The sequence below is a fragment of the Trichoderma citrinoviride genome, assembly GCF_003025115.1.
Source record: "Trichoderma citrinoviride strain TUCIM 6016 unplaced genomic scaffold BBK36scaffold_9, whole genome shotgun sequence".
Taxonomy (NCBI): Eukaryota; Fungi; Ascomycota; class Sordariomycetes; order Hypocreales; family Hypocreaceae; genus Trichoderma; species Trichoderma citrinoviride.
In genome coordinates this window covers 1,457,316-1,473,941 of record NW_020194717.1, presented here as the reverse complement: position 1 = coordinate 1,473,941, position 16,626 = coordinate 1,457,316, and the positions used below count along the sequence as shown (strand labels likewise).

The 16,626-nt window shown below is 56.1% G+C and overlaps 4 protein-coding genes across 4 annotated transcripts; 3 read left to right on the top strand and 1 right to left on the bottom strand.

Moving 5' to 3' along the window:
• Positions 1–1,301: 1,301 nt before the first annotated feature.
• On the top strand, positions 1,302–5,039 carry BBK36DRAFT_1205356 (copper radical oxidase; the record flags this gene model as incomplete). The annotated part of the gene is made up of 5 exons (XM_024897354.1): positions 1,302–1,441; positions 1,519–1,830; positions 1,905–2,041; positions 2,167–2,296; positions 2,384–5,039. The coding sequence occupies 5 exons, from the start codon at positions 1,302–1,304 to the stop codon at positions 5,037–5,039; spliced, it is 3,375 nt and encodes a 1,124-aa protein (XP_024748739.1).
• Positions 5,040–5,806: 767 nt separating this feature from the next.
• Positions 5,807–6,506, top strand: BBK36DRAFT_1122209 (UPF0041-domain-containing protein; the record flags this gene model as incomplete). Its single annotated transcript, XM_024890921.1, has 3 exons — positions 5,807–5,879; positions 6,127–6,199; positions 6,272–6,506. The coding sequence occupies 3 exons, from the start codon at positions 5,807–5,809 to the stop codon at positions 6,504–6,506; spliced, it is 381 nt and encodes a 126-aa protein (XP_024748738.1).
• A 4,080-nt stretch (positions 6,507–10,586) lies between these two features.
• BBK36DRAFT_1135792 (pyruvate carboxylase) lies at positions 10,587–15,159 on the top strand. Its single transcript, XM_024892760.1, has 10 exons — positions 10,587–10,903; positions 11,011–11,035; positions 11,220–11,223; positions 11,300–11,337; positions 11,415–11,446; positions 11,524–11,643; positions 11,716–11,777; positions 11,882–12,760; positions 12,823–14,988; positions 15,048–15,159. Exons 1-10 carry the CDS (start codon positions 10,756–10,758, stop codon positions 15,153–15,155), a joined length of 3,582 nt encoding a protein of 1,193 aa, XP_024748737.1. The 5' UTR covers positions 10,587–10,755; the 3' UTR covers positions 15,156–15,159.
• A 313-nt stretch (positions 15,160–15,472) lies between these two features.
• On the bottom strand, positions 15,473–16,360 carry BBK36DRAFT_1170152 (hypothetical protein; the record flags this gene model as incomplete). The annotated part of the gene is made up of 3 exons (XM_024895410.1): positions 15,473–15,798; positions 15,892–16,079; positions 16,134–16,360. 3 exons carry the CDS (start codon positions 16,358–16,360, stop codon positions 15,473–15,475), a joined length of 741 nt encoding a protein of 246 aa, XP_024748736.1.
• Positions 16,361–16,626: the final 266 nt, after the last annotated feature.

Genomic DNA, 16,626 nt, shown 5'->3' with positions numbered 1-16,626 from the left:
TGTGGGCAGAACGCCTGTCAAGTTTAGGCATCATCAAGGAAGAGGCGATGCCCAGCGGTCTGGTTGACGCACGATGAAGGCACATGCAGACACGATGCCTGTAACTTCCCAGGTTGGTACAAAGCAGCCCTCGAGTTGGTGGAAGTGAAGCTGTGAGTGCTGCTAGTTGTGCATGTACGAGGATGATGCTGGCAGTATTGGTCAGAACTACTGCTGGTACCATCGGAATGATGGATCTGGAATTAACCAAAACCAACAGTAGAGTACATGTACTATTACTACAACCAGGATGAAGAGGAGGGTTCGGAATCTCGAGCCGCGCCTCGTATTATTTCTGGCGCCAAGTCGATGCGCTGTACTCTGTACCTCGAGCTAATAACGGAACCTCTCGCACCGGAGATCCTCCTCCCACCTACATACATACGATACAGTACCATCATCCAGCTCCCCCACCACCCGCAGCCTCGACAGACCCTCTGCTGCGGTTTATCGGCACGCTTTGGCTGTTTGCTGGCCGTTGCGGGGGTCATTGTTCAATTCGCTGCGGCATCCGACAGATTCAAGACAAGACCTGCTGGAGAAGCCTCGCAGAACGTCCAGGACGCCGCCTCGTGACCGCCACCTTCTGCTCGTCTCCCTGCTTCGGCTGGCTGCAGGCTGGACCGATGGCTCGCCGTCGACGAGGACCAGAGGCACAAGCTGATGCCGATATTAATTGGTGCCCTGGCCGAGGCTGCATCCAAGTCTCTGCTGCTGCTGGACGCCGGCTGACCGACCCTGGACCTTCGCGACGGGGGGTGTGGCTCTCGCCTGCATAGGCGCCCTGCTGGATGGCCTCTGATTCCGATTCTGCGTGGATGGATGGACTAGCAACTGATTCCCCTGCAACCGCAGCTGTGTGGGTGGCCCCCATGTCCCCTGCGCGCGCTCTTCTCTCTTCCATTGCGGTATGGCATGGCATGATGGACAATGGCCCAGCTCGCCGCTCAGGTCCAACCTCCGGACGAGTCTGGATCCCAGCCGTGGCAGCATGCAAAAGTCGTGCCAAGTCTCCGGCCTGCCGCCTCAGCCCCGTTAGCCGGTCCTGTTCCTGGGCTGCCATCGCGGCGGCTTCTCGACGCACCGAGTACAAGAAGCTGGGCCTTGACCGCGGCAATTGGACGAGGCCGTTCCTGTCTTCTCTCTCTCTCTCTCGTTCAACCCTGGGGCCCGCGCGTTTGGCTTAGAGGATCGCCGGCATCACACCGTCGCTCGTTTCCTTCGCTGCTCCTTGCCATTGGCGAGAGCCACATCCCGCAACCATGAAGCCCTCTCCGGCGGCTTCCTTGCTATCCGTATCTCTGCTATCTCTGACGTCGTGTCACGCCCAGCTGCTCCAGAAGCGCGCTCTCGCCGCGCCGCCCTCACTGGACAATGGCTGGACATATCAAGGATGCTTCATGTATGGCGTCTTCCTTCCCCCTCTTGGCAAACCTTAGCTTGCATGCATGGGCTGACTGGAGCAATACTGGTTTGCAGCGATGTTGGACGAACAATTGGCGCAGCGTCCATCACGGATGATGACATGACAAACCAGGAGTGCGCTGATTATTGCTTTGAGCATGACTTCCCATACGCCGGAACAGAGTATTACACTCAATGCTACTGCGGCTCCAGCCTGGCGACTGGAGGTGTAAACACCACTGCCACGGACTGCAGCACTCCATGCGGCGGCAACTCAACCGAGGCGTGTGGTGGCCCTAATCGTCTTACTCTGTATAAGACAACTCAAATCACAGGTCCTCAGGTCAACCCGGGCCCCGACGGATGGGCGTCCAAGGGATGCTATTCGTAAGTTTGCGAGCCCTAAACATGCAGCTAGCCCTTCAAGACACTCATGCAGTCTTGCTAACACATGCTGGCAGCGAGGGCACCACCGGCCGCGCTCTGACGTTTGGCTATAACGGAGTTCCCAGTGCCCAGATGACGGTAGCGGGCTGCACAGCAGGGTGCAAGGCTGCTGGATATACCTTTGCCGGCGTCGAGTATGGCGGAGAGTGCTGTGAGTGGCCTGATTCCATTATCATGCGGACCGTGTCCTGTGTGACATGGCGTGTGGTTTTCGTTCCTCTTCTGCCTTTCCTCTTATCGAGTAATGGACCACTAATCATTCATTCCGACGTGCAGACTGCGGCAAGTCAATCTCTAATGGCGCGTTACCGGCGACAAGCGGCTGCACAATGACTTGCAACGGCAACAGTACCGAGTACTGCGGAGGTCCCGGCCACCTCAACATTTACAGCTTCGGCACCACCAGGTAAGCAAAGCAAGACGCAAGGCGATGAAAGAAGCTAGGACGGCGGTGATCCCTCGTATTGCGGTCATGCTAACACTGCTTGTGCAGCTCTGCGACTGGCACTGGCACTGGCACCTCCTCTGCAGTTCAGCCCGCTCAAACAGGCGCCTGTCCTGGCCAGCCCGCTCTGGTGGGCAAATACAACTGGTATGGTTGCTATACCGAAGGAACAAATGGGCGGGCTCTCAGTTCCAAGACGTACGCCGATGACGACATGACCCTGCAGAGCTGTGCGACCTTCTGCGCTGGTTTCACGTACTTTGGCGTCGAGTACAGCCGAGAGTGCTACTGCGGCAACTCCTTTGGCACCGGGTCCAAGCTTACTGCCGCATCCGACTGCAGCATGACTTGCAGTGGTGAGGACTGCGACTTCTGTGGTGCCGGCAACCGCCTCTCTGTCTACTCGATCAACGCCCCGGGCTCGGGTACGGGTACCTCGTCTGGGCCCTCCGGCCCTCCCTCCACTACCTCGGCGGCTCCGCCGCAGGGAACAGGCTTTCCGCAGGGATGGCAGGCGTATGGGTGCTGGGTGGACGGCGCCAATGGCCGCATTCTTAATACCCAGCTCCCCGACGACGATGACCTGACCCTCGAGTCCTGCGTGCAGTCCTGCTCCTCCCAAGGATACACCATTGCTGGTGCCGAGTACTCTAAGCAGTGCTTCTGCGGTAACAACATTGTCAACGGTGGTGCCAAAGCTGCCAACCAGGCCGACTGCAATACCCCCTGCGCCGGTGACGCCTCCGAGACTTGCGGTGGTGGCGGCAGGATGAGCATCATTTCAAAGGGAGCCCCGGCCATCGAGGCCCCTCCGGGCCCTCTCCCCACGGTTGGCAACTGGACCTACCAGGGCTGCTACGAGGACAACGTCAACCAGGAGCGCACCTTCTTCTGGCAGAACATCTTCGCCAACACCATGACCCCTGAGCAGTGTCTGAACCAGTGCGGCGAGTTTGGCTACATGGCCGCCGGCCTGGAGTATGGCCAGGAGTGCTACTGCGGTGACCCGGAGAACATCAAGACCGCCGGTGCTACCAAGAGGCCCGAGAGCGAATGCAACGTCCCCTGCGCGGGTAACGCCAGTGCCATCTGCGGTGGTGGCTCTCGCCTCAGCACGTACTTTTGGACCGGAACGCCCTTTTACTCATGGGACTTCCCAGCTGCTGGCACCGCCGCGGCTGGGTCCTATGAGCAGCTCATCGGCGGTGTCTGCATCCCCTTGATGACGACTCAGTCCATCACCGGCAAGGTCACCTTCCTTGAGAAATGGGGCACTGGTGAGGCCAACTCCACCGGTGCTTATGAGCTCGACCTGTCCCTCGTCAACCAGTACCAGCTTGCCTGGCGCGAGATGCATGTCAAGACCGACATCTTCTGTGCCGGTGGTGTCACCCTCCCCGACAAGGCCGGCCGACAACTTACCGTCGGAGGATGGTCCGGCGATTCCACCTATGGTGTCCGCCTGTATACCCCTGACGGCAAAGCCGGCGTCAACGGCACCAACGACTGGGAGGAGAACGTCGACATCCTGAAGCTCCAGAACGGCCGCTGGTACCCCACTGCCATGAACATGGCCAACGGCTCCGTGCTCGTCATTGGAGGCGAGACTGGCTCCAACAGCGCTGCTGTCCCGACCCTTGAGATTCTCCCCTACACCGGCACCGCGCCGCTCTACATGGAGTGGCTCGAGCGTACCGACCCGAACAACCTGTACCCCTTCTGCACCGTCCTGCCCTCTGGCGGTATCTTCGTCGCTTATTGGAACGAGGCTCGCATCTTGGATGAGAACACCTTTGCCACCATCAAGACGCTGCCCAACATGCCCGGCTCCGTCAATGATCCTCTGGGCGGAAGAACATACCCCCTCGAGGGAACAGCCGTCTTGTTGCCTATGCATGCCCCCTTCACCGAGCCTCTCAATGTCCTCATCTGCGGTGGTTCCAGCGACGGTGCCGCCAATGCCATTGATAACTGCGTGAGCACGTACCCCGATGCTGATGAGCCGACCTGGACCATTGAGCGCATGCCTTCTCAAAGGGTCATGCCTTGCATCGCTCCTCTGCCCGACGGCACTTACATCATCATGAACGGAGCTCACCACGGTGTTGCTGGATTCGGTCTTGCCACGAGCCCCAACCTGAATGCCCTTCTCTACGACCCCGCGAAGCCCCTCGGCTACCGCATCACCGTCATGGCAAACACCACCGTCGCTCGTCTGTACCACTCCGAGGCCATTACGCTGCTGGACGGCCGCGTGCTTGTCTCCGGCTCTGACCCGCAGGACGACGTTCACCCTGAGGAGTACCGCGTCGAGAGCTTTACGCCGCCTTACCTGAAGAGCGGCAAGCCTCGCCCCTCGTTCACGGTCACCAACAAGGACTGGGACTACGGCGAGTCGATTACCGTCACGCTCGGCGGCCCTGCTCAGAACGGCGCCATCAAGGCTTCTTTGCTAGGCGCCGTGACCAGCACCCACGGCAACTCGATGGGAGCACGCACGCTTTTCCCTGCCATCAGCTGCGCTGGCACCACTTGCACCATTACCTCACCTCCTTCCAAGTACATTGCTCCTCCTGGTTGGTACCAGCTATACATTTTGGATGGAGGCATTCCCGCCGTAGGTGTCTACGTCCGCATCGGCGGTGACCCCGCGCAAATCGGTAACTGGCCCAAGGGCACTGGCTTCACCACACCGGGTGTTTGATTCATTTCATTTTTGGAGCTGATCGTTTCCAAGTCTCTGTTTTAGTAGGATGATGTTTCCTTGAGTACTCTTGATTTGTAAACACCTAGCGAAAGGAAGTGAATACGGCTCGTCTCGATGTCAGGCAAATCCCAGGGTTAATAGATTTGGGAAATTGGGAAACGGGTCAAAGAGACACCATGAAATAATACCCTCAATGCATTCAGTCTGTTATGCACATTTACGTTCCGCAATGACTTTTGCCTGAATATCGCAAATCACATGCGTCTAATTGGTTCCTATATCTCGTGCCTGAACTGCGGCCGCATTATTGCTGCCGCTAGTACATGTATGATGGGCTCACTTCCTCGATGCCTACCGTATGTTTATCGTTCCGCTGATAATTGAGTGACCTAATTGTAGTGATAAGGCCAAACATGCACGGAATATTATCAAAGGGATACATGATCGTGAGTAAACGCAGCATTGAGGATAACTTCCAACGTTCTTTCAGTCAAGCGTACCTTGTACTTGATGTGCCGTCCCTGGCCAAGCACGTGACCCCCATCCCGTATGTTCATCGTTCGGCCTCCAAAATTCCGGCCGACAAGGATGCAAAATCAACGCCGCTGACAATACCTACCAAACCAAACAAAACGGCCGGACTTTTTTCTTTTCTCGCGCACTTCCATTTCCCAGCGCGATAATAGTTCACGGAGGCATTTGCGCGTTCCTTCTTCGGCATCGAAACCACATCGTCTCGTTTCACCCCATCGTTCTCCGTCAAAATGGCTGCGCTCGCAAAGGCCATCAACGCCAAGATCCGGTCCAACCCGATGGTGAGCTATGTGTTCACGACTCGTACGTTTGAAAAAGCCCCCTACCTTTACCTATCCCGATAACATCGGAGTGTAAGAAAGAGGAGGGAAAAGCTTGGGGATGTTTGGCCTCTGAGGAAAGCTTTTGTGTTTGCTGGACACAAGTCTTGCACCGAATGATTTCTCGGTCACTGCTTCTCACCGGAGAACTCCAGGCGAAAACATCTTACAAATGCCTCCGCGACCCAACGGAAGCCCAGTTAACTGACCAATACAACTCGCGCCTTTAGACTTCTGGGGCCCCGTCTCGAACTTTGGAATCCCCATTGCTGCCGTCCTGGACACACAGAAGAGCCCTGATCTGTAAGAAGCGCAAAACCCCCCTGTCTCCGCCGATACCGGCCGCCTTTGCTTACCGTGTGCCTTGTATTATAGCATCTCCGGACAGATGACCGCCGCCCTGTGCGTCTACTCTGCGACCTTTATGCGATACGCCCTCGCCGTCTCCCCCAAGAACTACCTCCTGTTCGGATGCCACGTCGTCAACGAGGCCGCCCAGCTGACCCAGGGCTACCGCTACCTGTCATGGCACCACTGGGGCGGAAAGGAGAAGGCGGCGCTGGACGCGGGCGTCGAGGCTGGCAAGGAGTCGGCTCCCATAACCAAATAAATCCAATCGATGTCGAAGGGGATAAGGGATAGGGGTGGCTGCTGGGCAAATGGGACCAAAAATCACGCGACAGTAGGAGGAGAAGCAGGGCGGGAGAGAGAGAGGTGCTATTTGTGAAAGAGCTAATTTGAGGAGGCTGTATTTTGAGACGAGGGGTTCTTTTCCAGTGACTTATAGACTCTTGTTTGTTGTGCTTATGGGTTCTAACCCGTTGGGTCAAATGCCTGTATCTCAGGATTACTTTGTGGAAGAGGTGCCGGAGGCTCGAGGCAGCTGGGGAAATAGCAGCGTGGGCAATGGAGTTGGATCGAAGGCCTGAATCATCGTCCTCTTTGCATAGACACCCGGTCCGTCTTGTACTTCCGGGTAACGACTTTATCAGGAGCGTATAATAGCGTGGATCTCAGTCATGTCACCTGTACTTCTCCTAGACGGGGTTGGATGATGCGTGGTGGACACTGGTGGACGGGAGGATGTAGATACGCGTAGAAGCCACCAAGCGCGTCAATGACATACGGAAGAGAAAATATATCCTTTGGTCTGTCTCCTGAAGATGTGTTCTATACCAATACGACTAGGAAAGAAAAGAGATCTTAAGAAGCTTTGCGTCATGTGGGCCGATTTCCAGGTACGTGACGAGAGAGAAACTTAAGTGGCTTTTTCACGACGGGGCATCTGTTTTCTGGAAAGGTAGATGGAAGAACGAGGGGATCCAGGAACGAGCAGATGCTAGTACCTACTACAAACCTACAGCCTGAAGCCCTATTACATGAAGAAAACGTAAGTGCCTGCAAACTTGTCAACGCTGTAGCTAGAGCTAGAGCCCTCCAGATCGCTGGTGGGCTGCCCGAGGCTATCCTTTTCTAGCCGGTGTCGAAAAGTTGGCCGAGATCGATGTCGGCAACTTGAGTCGTTTTGATGTCATAGGAAAGCATTGACAAATGTGTTCGATGATGACTGTTTTGTGTGAACAGATATAGGTGGGTGGGTGTTTGATGCTAAGACATGCTTGAGCATGGGCATGGATGAATCACGGCTCCAAGGGACGAGCAAAAACACCAAATCGAATTGACACAGAGCAGATAGTAGTTCCAACTTATCCAATGAAGTGACGGCATCCATATTCAATCAAGTATGTTCTAACAATTACAACTGCCTTTAGTCCCGGCTGCTATCTGAACTCCAGGGCCAATCACACATCCGACGTCGGAGAAAGCTCGCCCTCCTACAGCCGTTGATACAGCAGAAGGCCAGGAAAAAAAAAAGTCTCAACTCCATCCCAAGAGTGGCTAAGTTCAAGACGCCGGGCGTAACGATGCTAAAGATGCAACGTCAAGGCCAAGGCCAGACAAGGAGCCACCAACTAGATCGGCACTACGACGTTTAGATGGACGTCCAGAGGGGGAAAAAGAAAAATCTTCATTAGAACTTGAGCTGTTGACGGGAGTTGTTGGTTGGCTTGCTGATCGACCATATAGCCGAATGGACGAGAGTAGCCGCCATCTGGGCCTCTCTATATTGCCTTTGGCGTCTAGATAGACAGACTACCTTGGATAAGTGGTCAAGTCGAATGCTGGAATTGAGCGAAGACTCGGGTTCACGCGCCGAGGTCGAACTACTGGGTAGGCGGGCAGCTCATTCGCCAGCCCAGGTTGGGGGTTCCCTTTCCAGATCTCGGGTCGCATCTCACGTTCCCAACTTGACGCACGGAGTACATCTGCAAGATGTGCCGCCACGGCAAGGGGAACCACAGTTCAACTTATCTCAGATCGGCCCCGACGACTAAAATCTGCTGCTAGTAATGAGGTAACATCTCAAGTGGTAATAACGCGTACTATTACGGTCTAATGCTGTGCCAGGGTTCACGGGATTCCCTCGGGCCGGCGATACGATAATCTATTACGTTACGGGTGAAGTTGCACTTCCCCCGAGCCGAGAAGGGGAGAAAGAAGCATCTTGTTCAAGGGGATATTGCTGGGCAACGGATGATGATCATGCAGAGATGCGAAAACTGGTCGGGCTGGACGAAATCAAGTCGCGTCGACTTTTCCCGAGTTCATCCAGGTGATTCGCCATGAATGCCTTCATCAGCCGCTTCTATGCGAGCTTTCAGGCTCTTGAGAATAGGGGGAACTGTCATGTAGCACGGATATATCCTCTGATCCTCGGTAATGGCATTGTAGACAGATGATGCATGCGTGAAGAGGGGTTCGCATTGACGGAGAAAAAACGGCAGAACCGGGATTGGCGAGAAATGACAACCGGGCAGTGGGCGTGAATCTGATGCGTTGCGTTGCGGCGTACATGAGATGGGCATGCAGGACGAGACAGCGATCCCAGATCCAGACACGTTACGTATATTGGTGATGAGTGGGAGACAGCGGCAGGCACTTCTAGCTCCGGAAAAGGCTCATCTCGATGGGTGACAGAGTTCTCCGCAGTCGCATCTGGGACCCTTCATGATCTGGCTCAATCTTCCAGCACCGGAGCTTGGTGGATACGCATCTCCCAAGAACGTGGTGCTAGCATCTTGCTTTGGCAGGACAAGTGCCTCCGAGAGAAGGGGTAACATGAGCATGAGCACCGCTAGGCCGGCTCGACACTAAACCCAGTGGCTACGAGGCGTTAAAATAGGCCAGTTACTAGCTGGAGGGCAGTGGGAAGAAAAGGCATGGAGGGCATCCCGCTCTCTTGGGAGGAAGCTTAATATAACAGCGCCAAACTTGTAAGAGGCTGCGTTATCCCGGGCCTGCCATTGGCCGGCGGCGAGGGCCCCCCCCGCCTGTTTGAGCTGGGAATCGACGAGACTAGACGGTTGATGCATGGCAGAACGATGAGGCTTGGCCCGCAGAGTTAGCGGCGAGTTGGTTGGAATCTGGTGTGTAATGGGAATGACTCTTGGGTTTTTGGGGGCGGGATCTTGCTTGTGGTTGACGGCGGCACAGTTGATAAGATGGCAGTGCGTCATGGCATGTGGTTGGAGAGGCAGAGAAACGACGGCAGAAAGAAGAGAAAAAAGTGTCTTGAAGGCAAGTACGGAGTAGGTTGAGGTTAGTACTTAGTAGTAGGCCAAAGTTGGACGGATATCAAGAAAGAGAGACATTTTCAGCCCCCAAGTCCCCCAAGTCCCCTCTTCCTGCTCGCGGCCAAGCCTGCGGCCACTGGTCAAACACCAAAGCCCAAGACAAGGACTCCTGCTGTCTCACCGACGCAGCAACGTGGACTACTAGGTAGATGGATGCATCAGCTGACGAGCAGCCGGCAGAGGCTGAGACAAGATGATCTCTCCCACTTCCAGATCCAACCGCATCTTGCCTGTAGCGTTGCGTTCTGTTGCTTAACTGCTGCCACTACCGAGGATGTCGTGTCGTGGCGTCCCATTTTGGTCGACGCCGTAGCCGCCTATATTCAGCATTCCTGCAACCCCTCTATTGCAGGTTGCCCCTATTCCTGCCTCATGCGCGTCCTCCTTGATGTCATGTACAGGGACATCATCTTGCTTGGCTCGGGCATAAGGTAGCACATGCAGGCACTCCATGCCACGGGCCACATCAGGATGCATCTGCCAGTGGGCGCGCAGGTTGACCAACGTCAGTGTCACCATGGAACTTGAGGGTGTCTGGCGTCTCGAGTTTGAGCGAGGAGCACTGCTGACTCGAGGAGGCTTTTGCTTCCGACTTCTCCGGGGGGTTCATACTTGATCGTATCGATATATCATATATACACTGGTGTTCTATCAGTATTGCTCCTCCTTTTTTGATATCCATGCTTCTGCCCTCTCCTTGCAGTTGATGCTTGCGCTGTTTGTTGTCCAAGTGCCCGCCTGCCAGTGGTTAAGTTGAAGGGCTGATGCTCGGTACCTGTACACCACGTTGCGGCAGCCCGAGCACCGCCCGCGTCGTACACAGTACCTGGCCCTCTGTCCCTCCTGCCCGCTGCAATCAGCGTCACAAGCGCTGGAAGCTTTGGCTTCCGGCTGCTCGACCCCACCCCCCACCTTCTGCAGCACCCCGCCGGCCATTCCTGCCCCTCCCAAACAGCCCCGAAACCGTGGGCCGAGCTCCTGCACCTCTTAAAAAGGCAGCCGATCCGGCCATTTCTCTGCTCGAGCTCTCCCCTCCGTGCTGAGCTGCTCTCCTTTTCCCTCCCTCTCGCCTCTCTCCATATCCCCTAGATCTTGAGCCAGCATCCCTCTATTATCTTTATCTTCTATTTGCTTTCCGTCTGCTGCAGCCCGAACTTGCCCACCATGGCTGGCACTCCGGTTCCTCACCCTCAGCAGACGCTGACCTTCAACGATGTCTTCGAGGACGACGACGTCGATGAGCCCAAGGAGAAGCAGACCATCCACCACATCCGTGCCAACTCCAGCATCATGCAGCTGAAGAAGATCCTGGGTGAGTTGCGGCCTTCAGAGGTCGTCTTGCCGGTGCCAATTGGCGCGCTGGGGAGGCGGCGAGAGTGGGAGACTGTTTACTGACGTGCTGGCCGTTGCGCTGAATAGTTGCCAACCGTGGTGAAATCCGTGAGTCCTGACAACAACCCCCACCATGACTTCTTGTCGCGACGTCTTCTTGCTAATGCCCCCGCAGCCATCAGAGTACGTTGAACAAGACCAAAACACCAGAATCGAGTCATTTTCGCTCTGCTGCAGCAGCGGCGCATGCAATACCTTGCTAACGCGCACTTGTCGCATCGCGCATAGATTTTCAGAACAGTCAGTCTGCCCCTCTCTGTCCGCCGCTGCCGACCTCGCGCAGCCCAGTAGATCCAAAGCTTACCCCTCCTCGCAGGCCCACGAACTGTCATTACACACAATCGCCGTCTTCAGGTAAAGGATACTGTCATCTCGAATGGAAACAACGTTTAGCCAGCTCTCCAGGGCGCAAGGCTAACATTTCTGCGCAGCTATGAGGACCGGCTCTCGATGCATCGCCAAAGTAAGATTGAAGCAATCCATACCTTATCACATGCACCCCGCTGCAAGACCCAGCACTGACAAGCTTTTTTTTCTCAGAGGCCGACGAAGCCTACGTCATTGGCAAGCGAGGCCAGTACACCCCTGTCGGAGCTTATCTCGCCGGCGACGAGATCATCAAGATTGCTGTTGAGCACGGCGCTCAGCTGGTCCACCCTGGTGAGTCGGATTTTGCCGTCATATTTTCATTTTACGCTTGATTTGAGAGCTTCCATGGCTAACTTCGGCTAGGCTACGGCTTCCTGTCCGAGAACGCCGAGTTCGCACGCAACGTTGAAAAGGCCGGCCTGATTGTAAGTCCTCGGCCCGCATCGGCCGCATCGGCCGCATCGGCCGCATCGGAGGCTCCAACCTATCCCAGTATCCCTTTGCCCGGCTAACATTGTCAAACCTCCAGTTCGTCGGCCCCACTGCCGATGTCATTGATGCCCTTGGTGACAAGGTCTCGGCTCGCAAGCTTGCCATTGCCGCTGGTGTCCCCGTTGTTCCCGGTACCGAGGGCGCCGTTGAGAAGTTCGAGGAAGTCAAGAGCTTTACCGACAAGTATGGCTTCCCCATCATCATCAAGGCCGCCTACGGTGGCGGTGGCCGTGGCATGCGAGTCGTTCGCGATGCCGACAGCCTGAAGGAGAGCTTCGAGCGAGCCACCTCAGAGGCCAAGACCGCCTTCGGCAACGGCACCGTGTTCGTCGAGCGATTCCTCGACAAGCCCAAGCACATCGAGGTCCAGTTGCTTGGCGACAACCACGGCAACATCGTGCACCTGTACGAGCGTGACTGCTCCGTTCAGCGCCGACACCAGAAGGTGGTCGAGATTGCTCCAGCCAAAGATCTCCCTGCCGAGGTCCGAGATGCCATCCTCAACGATGCCGTCAGGCTGGCCAAGTCTGTCAACTACCGCAATGCCGGCACTGCCGAGTTCTTGGTCGACCAGCAGAACCGCTACTACTTCATCGAGATCAACCCCCGTATCCAGGTCGAGCATACCATTACCGAGGAAATCACGGGCATTGATATTGTTGCCGCCCAGATCCAGATCGCCGCTGGCGCGACTCTGGCTCAGCTCGGCCTTACCCAGGATCGCATCTCCACTCGCGGCTTCGCTATCCAGTGCCGTATCACCACCGAAGATCCCGCTGAGAACTTCCGACCAGACACCGGAAAGATTGAGGTCTACCGATCTGCCGGTGGTAACGGCATTCGTCTCGACGGTGGTAACGGCTTTGCTGGTGCCGTCATCACTCCCCACTACGACTCCATGTTGGTCAAGTGCACGGTATGTGGCTCCTGTCTGAACGACTCAGTCGGGCCATTGATAGGTTACTAACAAGCAAATAGGCGCACGGCAGCACATACGAGATCGCTCGCAGAAAGGTCCTCCGTGCCCTTATCGAGTTCCGTATCCGTGGTGTCAAGACCAACATCCCCTTCCTGGCTTCTCTCCTGACGCACCCCACCTTTATCGATGGAAACTGCTGGACAACCTTCATCGACGATACCCCGCAGCTGTTCGACCTCGTCGGCGGCCAGAACCGTGCCCAGAAGTTGTTGGCGTACCTCGCGGACGTTGCCGTCAACGGCAGTTCCATCAAGGGCCAGATTGGCGAGCCCAAGTTCAAGGGCGAGATCATTCCTCCGGAGATCTACAACTCTGCTGGCGAGAAGGTCGATGTCAGCAAGCCCTGCGAGAAGGGTTGGAGGAAGATCATCCTTGAGCAGGGCCCCAAGGCTTTTGCCAAGGCTGTTCGCGAGTACAAGGGCTGCCTTCTCATGGACACGACCTGGCGAGACGCCCACCAGTCTCTGCTGGCTACCCGAGTCCGAACCATCGATCTCCTCGGCATCGCCAAGGAAACCAGCCACGCCCTCTCCAACCTCTACAGTCTGGAGTGCTGGGGTGGTGCCACCTTTGACGTTGCGCTGCGATTCCTCCACGAGGATTCATTCGACCGCTTGCGCAAGCTGAGAGCGCTGGTGCCCAACATCCCCTTCCAGATGCTGCTCCGTGGAGCCAACGGTGTGGCCTACTCTTCGCTGCCCGACAATGCTATTGAACATTTCGTCGAGCAGGCCAAGAAGAACGGCGTCGATATCTTCCGAGTCTTTGATGCGTTGAACGACGTTAGCCAGCTGGAGGTTGGCATCAAGGCCGTTCACAAGGCCGGCGGTGTTGTCGAGGGTACCGTGTGCATTTCCGGTGACATGCTCAACCCCCGCAAGAAGTACAACCTGCAGTACTACCTGGACCTGGTTGACAAGCTGGTCGGCCTCGATATCCACGTCCTGGGTATCAAGGACATGGCTGGTGTGCTCAAGCCCCATGCGGCCAAGATCCTGATCGGATCCATCCGCGAGAAGTACCCCGATCTGCCGATCCACGTCCACACCCACGACTCTGCCGGCACGGGTGTTGCCTCCATGGTTGCTTGCGCCCACGCTGGTGCCGATGCTGTCGATGCCGCCACGGACAGCCTGTCTGGCATGACCTCCCAGCCCAGCATCAACGCCATCCTGGCCTCTCTGGAGGGTACCGATCTGGACCCCGGTCTGGATCACAAGCAGGTCCGAGCCCTGGACACGTACTGGCAGCAGCTGCGTCTGCTGTACTCTCCATTCGAGGCCCACCTTGCCGGCCCCGATCCCGAGGTGTACGAGCACGAGATTCCTGGTGGTCAGCTGACCAACATGATGTTCCAGGCTTCGCAGCTTGGTCTCGGATCCCAGTGGCTTGAGACCAAGAAGGCCTACGAACAGGCCAACGACCTGCTTGGCGATATCGTCAAGGTTACCCCCACCTCCAAGGTTGTCGGTGACCTTGCCCAGTTCATGGTGTCGAACAAGCTCTCTCCCGAAGACGTCAAGGCTCGTGCTTCCGAGCTCGACTTCCCCGAATCGGTGCTCGAGTTCTTCGAGGGCCTGATGGGCCAACCCTACGGTGGCTTCCCCGAGCCTCTCCGCACAAACGCCCTTCGTGGACGACGGAAGCTCGACGCGCGCCCTGGCCTCTTCCTCGAGCCTGTTGACTTTGCCAAGGTCAAGCGCGAAATGGGCAAGAAGTTTGGCGCGCCCGTCACCGAGTGCGATATCGCCTCGTACGTCATGTACCCCAAGGTATTTGAGGATTACAAGAAGATTACGGCCGAGTTTGGCGACCTGTCCGTCCTACCGACCAGATACTTCCTTGCTCGACCCGAGATTGGTGAGGAGTTTAACGTAACCCTCGAGAAGGGCAAGGTCCTCATTCTGAAGCTCCTTGCCATTGGTCCCCTGAGTGAGCAGACCGGCCTCCGCGAGGTCTTCTTCGAGATGAACGGCGAGGTCCGACAGGTAACCGTTGCCGACAAGAAGGCTGCCGTCGAGAACATCAGCCGCCCCAAGGCCGATCCCGGCGATTCCAGCCAGGTTGGCGCCCCCATGTCTGGTGTCCTGGTTGAGCTTCGCGTTCACGAAGGCTCCGAGGTCAAGAAGGGCGACCCTCTTGCTGTCTTGTCAGCCATGAAGATGGTAAGCTTCCATTTACGCTGCTTTTTACGCAAAAAGGATGTTGCTAACACTAATGGCAGGAAATGGTTATCTCAGCGCCTCACAGCGGAAAGGTGGCCAGTCTGCAAGTCAAGGAGGGTGACTCCGTCGACGGCTCAGACTTGGTGTGCAGGATCACAAAGGCCTAGATGCAGCGAAAGGTTGTTGACTCTATGGTGCTTTTCAACGGGCTGTTTGGACTGGGCAAACACGAAAAAAAAAAAAAAATTCTTCTCCTAAGAAGTGGCACGCGGCGTGTGACGGATCATCATGTCATTCAGTATGGTTATACAATAGGATATCAAATACAGTACAGTAAAACCAGTTGGCGGGCAAACATTGTGACAAATTGGTTCTCAACTTCTCCCTCTACCCTCCCCTACATCTAAAGTTCTTGAGAAAGGGCAAGTTCCTGTCAAGGACTGACAAAACAAGGATCAACAACAGTTACGGTACAAGCAACTGTTCATGGACGGTAGAGGCTATATGGGGATACGAGGCAATTTGGTGTCAATGGGCTTTGCTGCTGCTGCTGTTGAAGGATAAGAGACGAGGTCGTTTGATCCTCAGGAAGATGGACCAGGAAGTAATAGGGCGACTGGACGCTTGGAACCTGGCCGGGCTGGTACGGGGCTACGCGACAGAAGTAAGAGAGAGGGAGGGTTGCGGGCCGAAGGGGAGGGAGGTTTGGTCGGCGCCATGTCGGGAGTCCGGGGGTTAATGGGAGGAGAAGTGGTTGTTCTTGGTGGTTGGGGACAGGCGCCGTGACTACAGGCATGAGGAGGGCCTCTGCTGAGGAGTTTGGATAGGGGGGTTGTTGGTGGTGTTTTGGGCGTTGGGGTTGGGATTGGGATTGGGGTTGAGGGCAGGGAGTGTGATGGACACGATGGACGCGATGGCCGTGATGACGATGGTGATGGTGATGGCGGCGGCGGCGGCGATGCTTGTGGCGAGGGACTCGTGAAGGCTGAGTGCTGAGACGGGTGTTGTTTGGTTGAGGAGGGCCGTGTGGTGTTTTCTTTTTGGTGCGAATGAGGGTGTATTCGTAGCGCTCGCTATTGGCGAGGGAGCGGCTTTTGAAGGATTTCCATGCGAGAGAGAGGAGTCTTTTTATTCTCGATGTTAACGAGCTTCTTCGTGCTGGTCTTGGTCCGGCTGAAGCTCCAAGTGTGTAAGAGAAGGAGGGGGGATATTGTTGGTATGGCGGATTGGGAATGTTGTTTGGGCGTGGGGTATGACGGTATCTGGTGCCGGTGCTGGTGCTGTTGCTGGTGGTGGTGGTGTTTGCTCTGTTGGAGGGAAAGGGGAGGTGGTTAGAGGAGGAGGAGGATGAGCTCCTGGTCTGGGGAGGCATGATGGCTGCGTGTAGAGAGGGACGTGAGAGGATTTCTACGAGGTGTTGTTTGGGGATGGAGGGGTTTGCGTTTGCGGGACGGCTTGAAGAGGATCTTGAGGTGGGAGGATGGAGGTGGCATGGGGGGCTGTTTGGAGGGAGTTTTTCTGGTTTGGTTATTTGTGAGGTTTTGGGTTGAGAGTGGGCTTGTTGGGCTTGGGAAGGGCTTGGTGGAGAGGTTGAGCTTTGGTAGATGGATGGTGAGAGGAAAATTTTGGGAAAGGGGG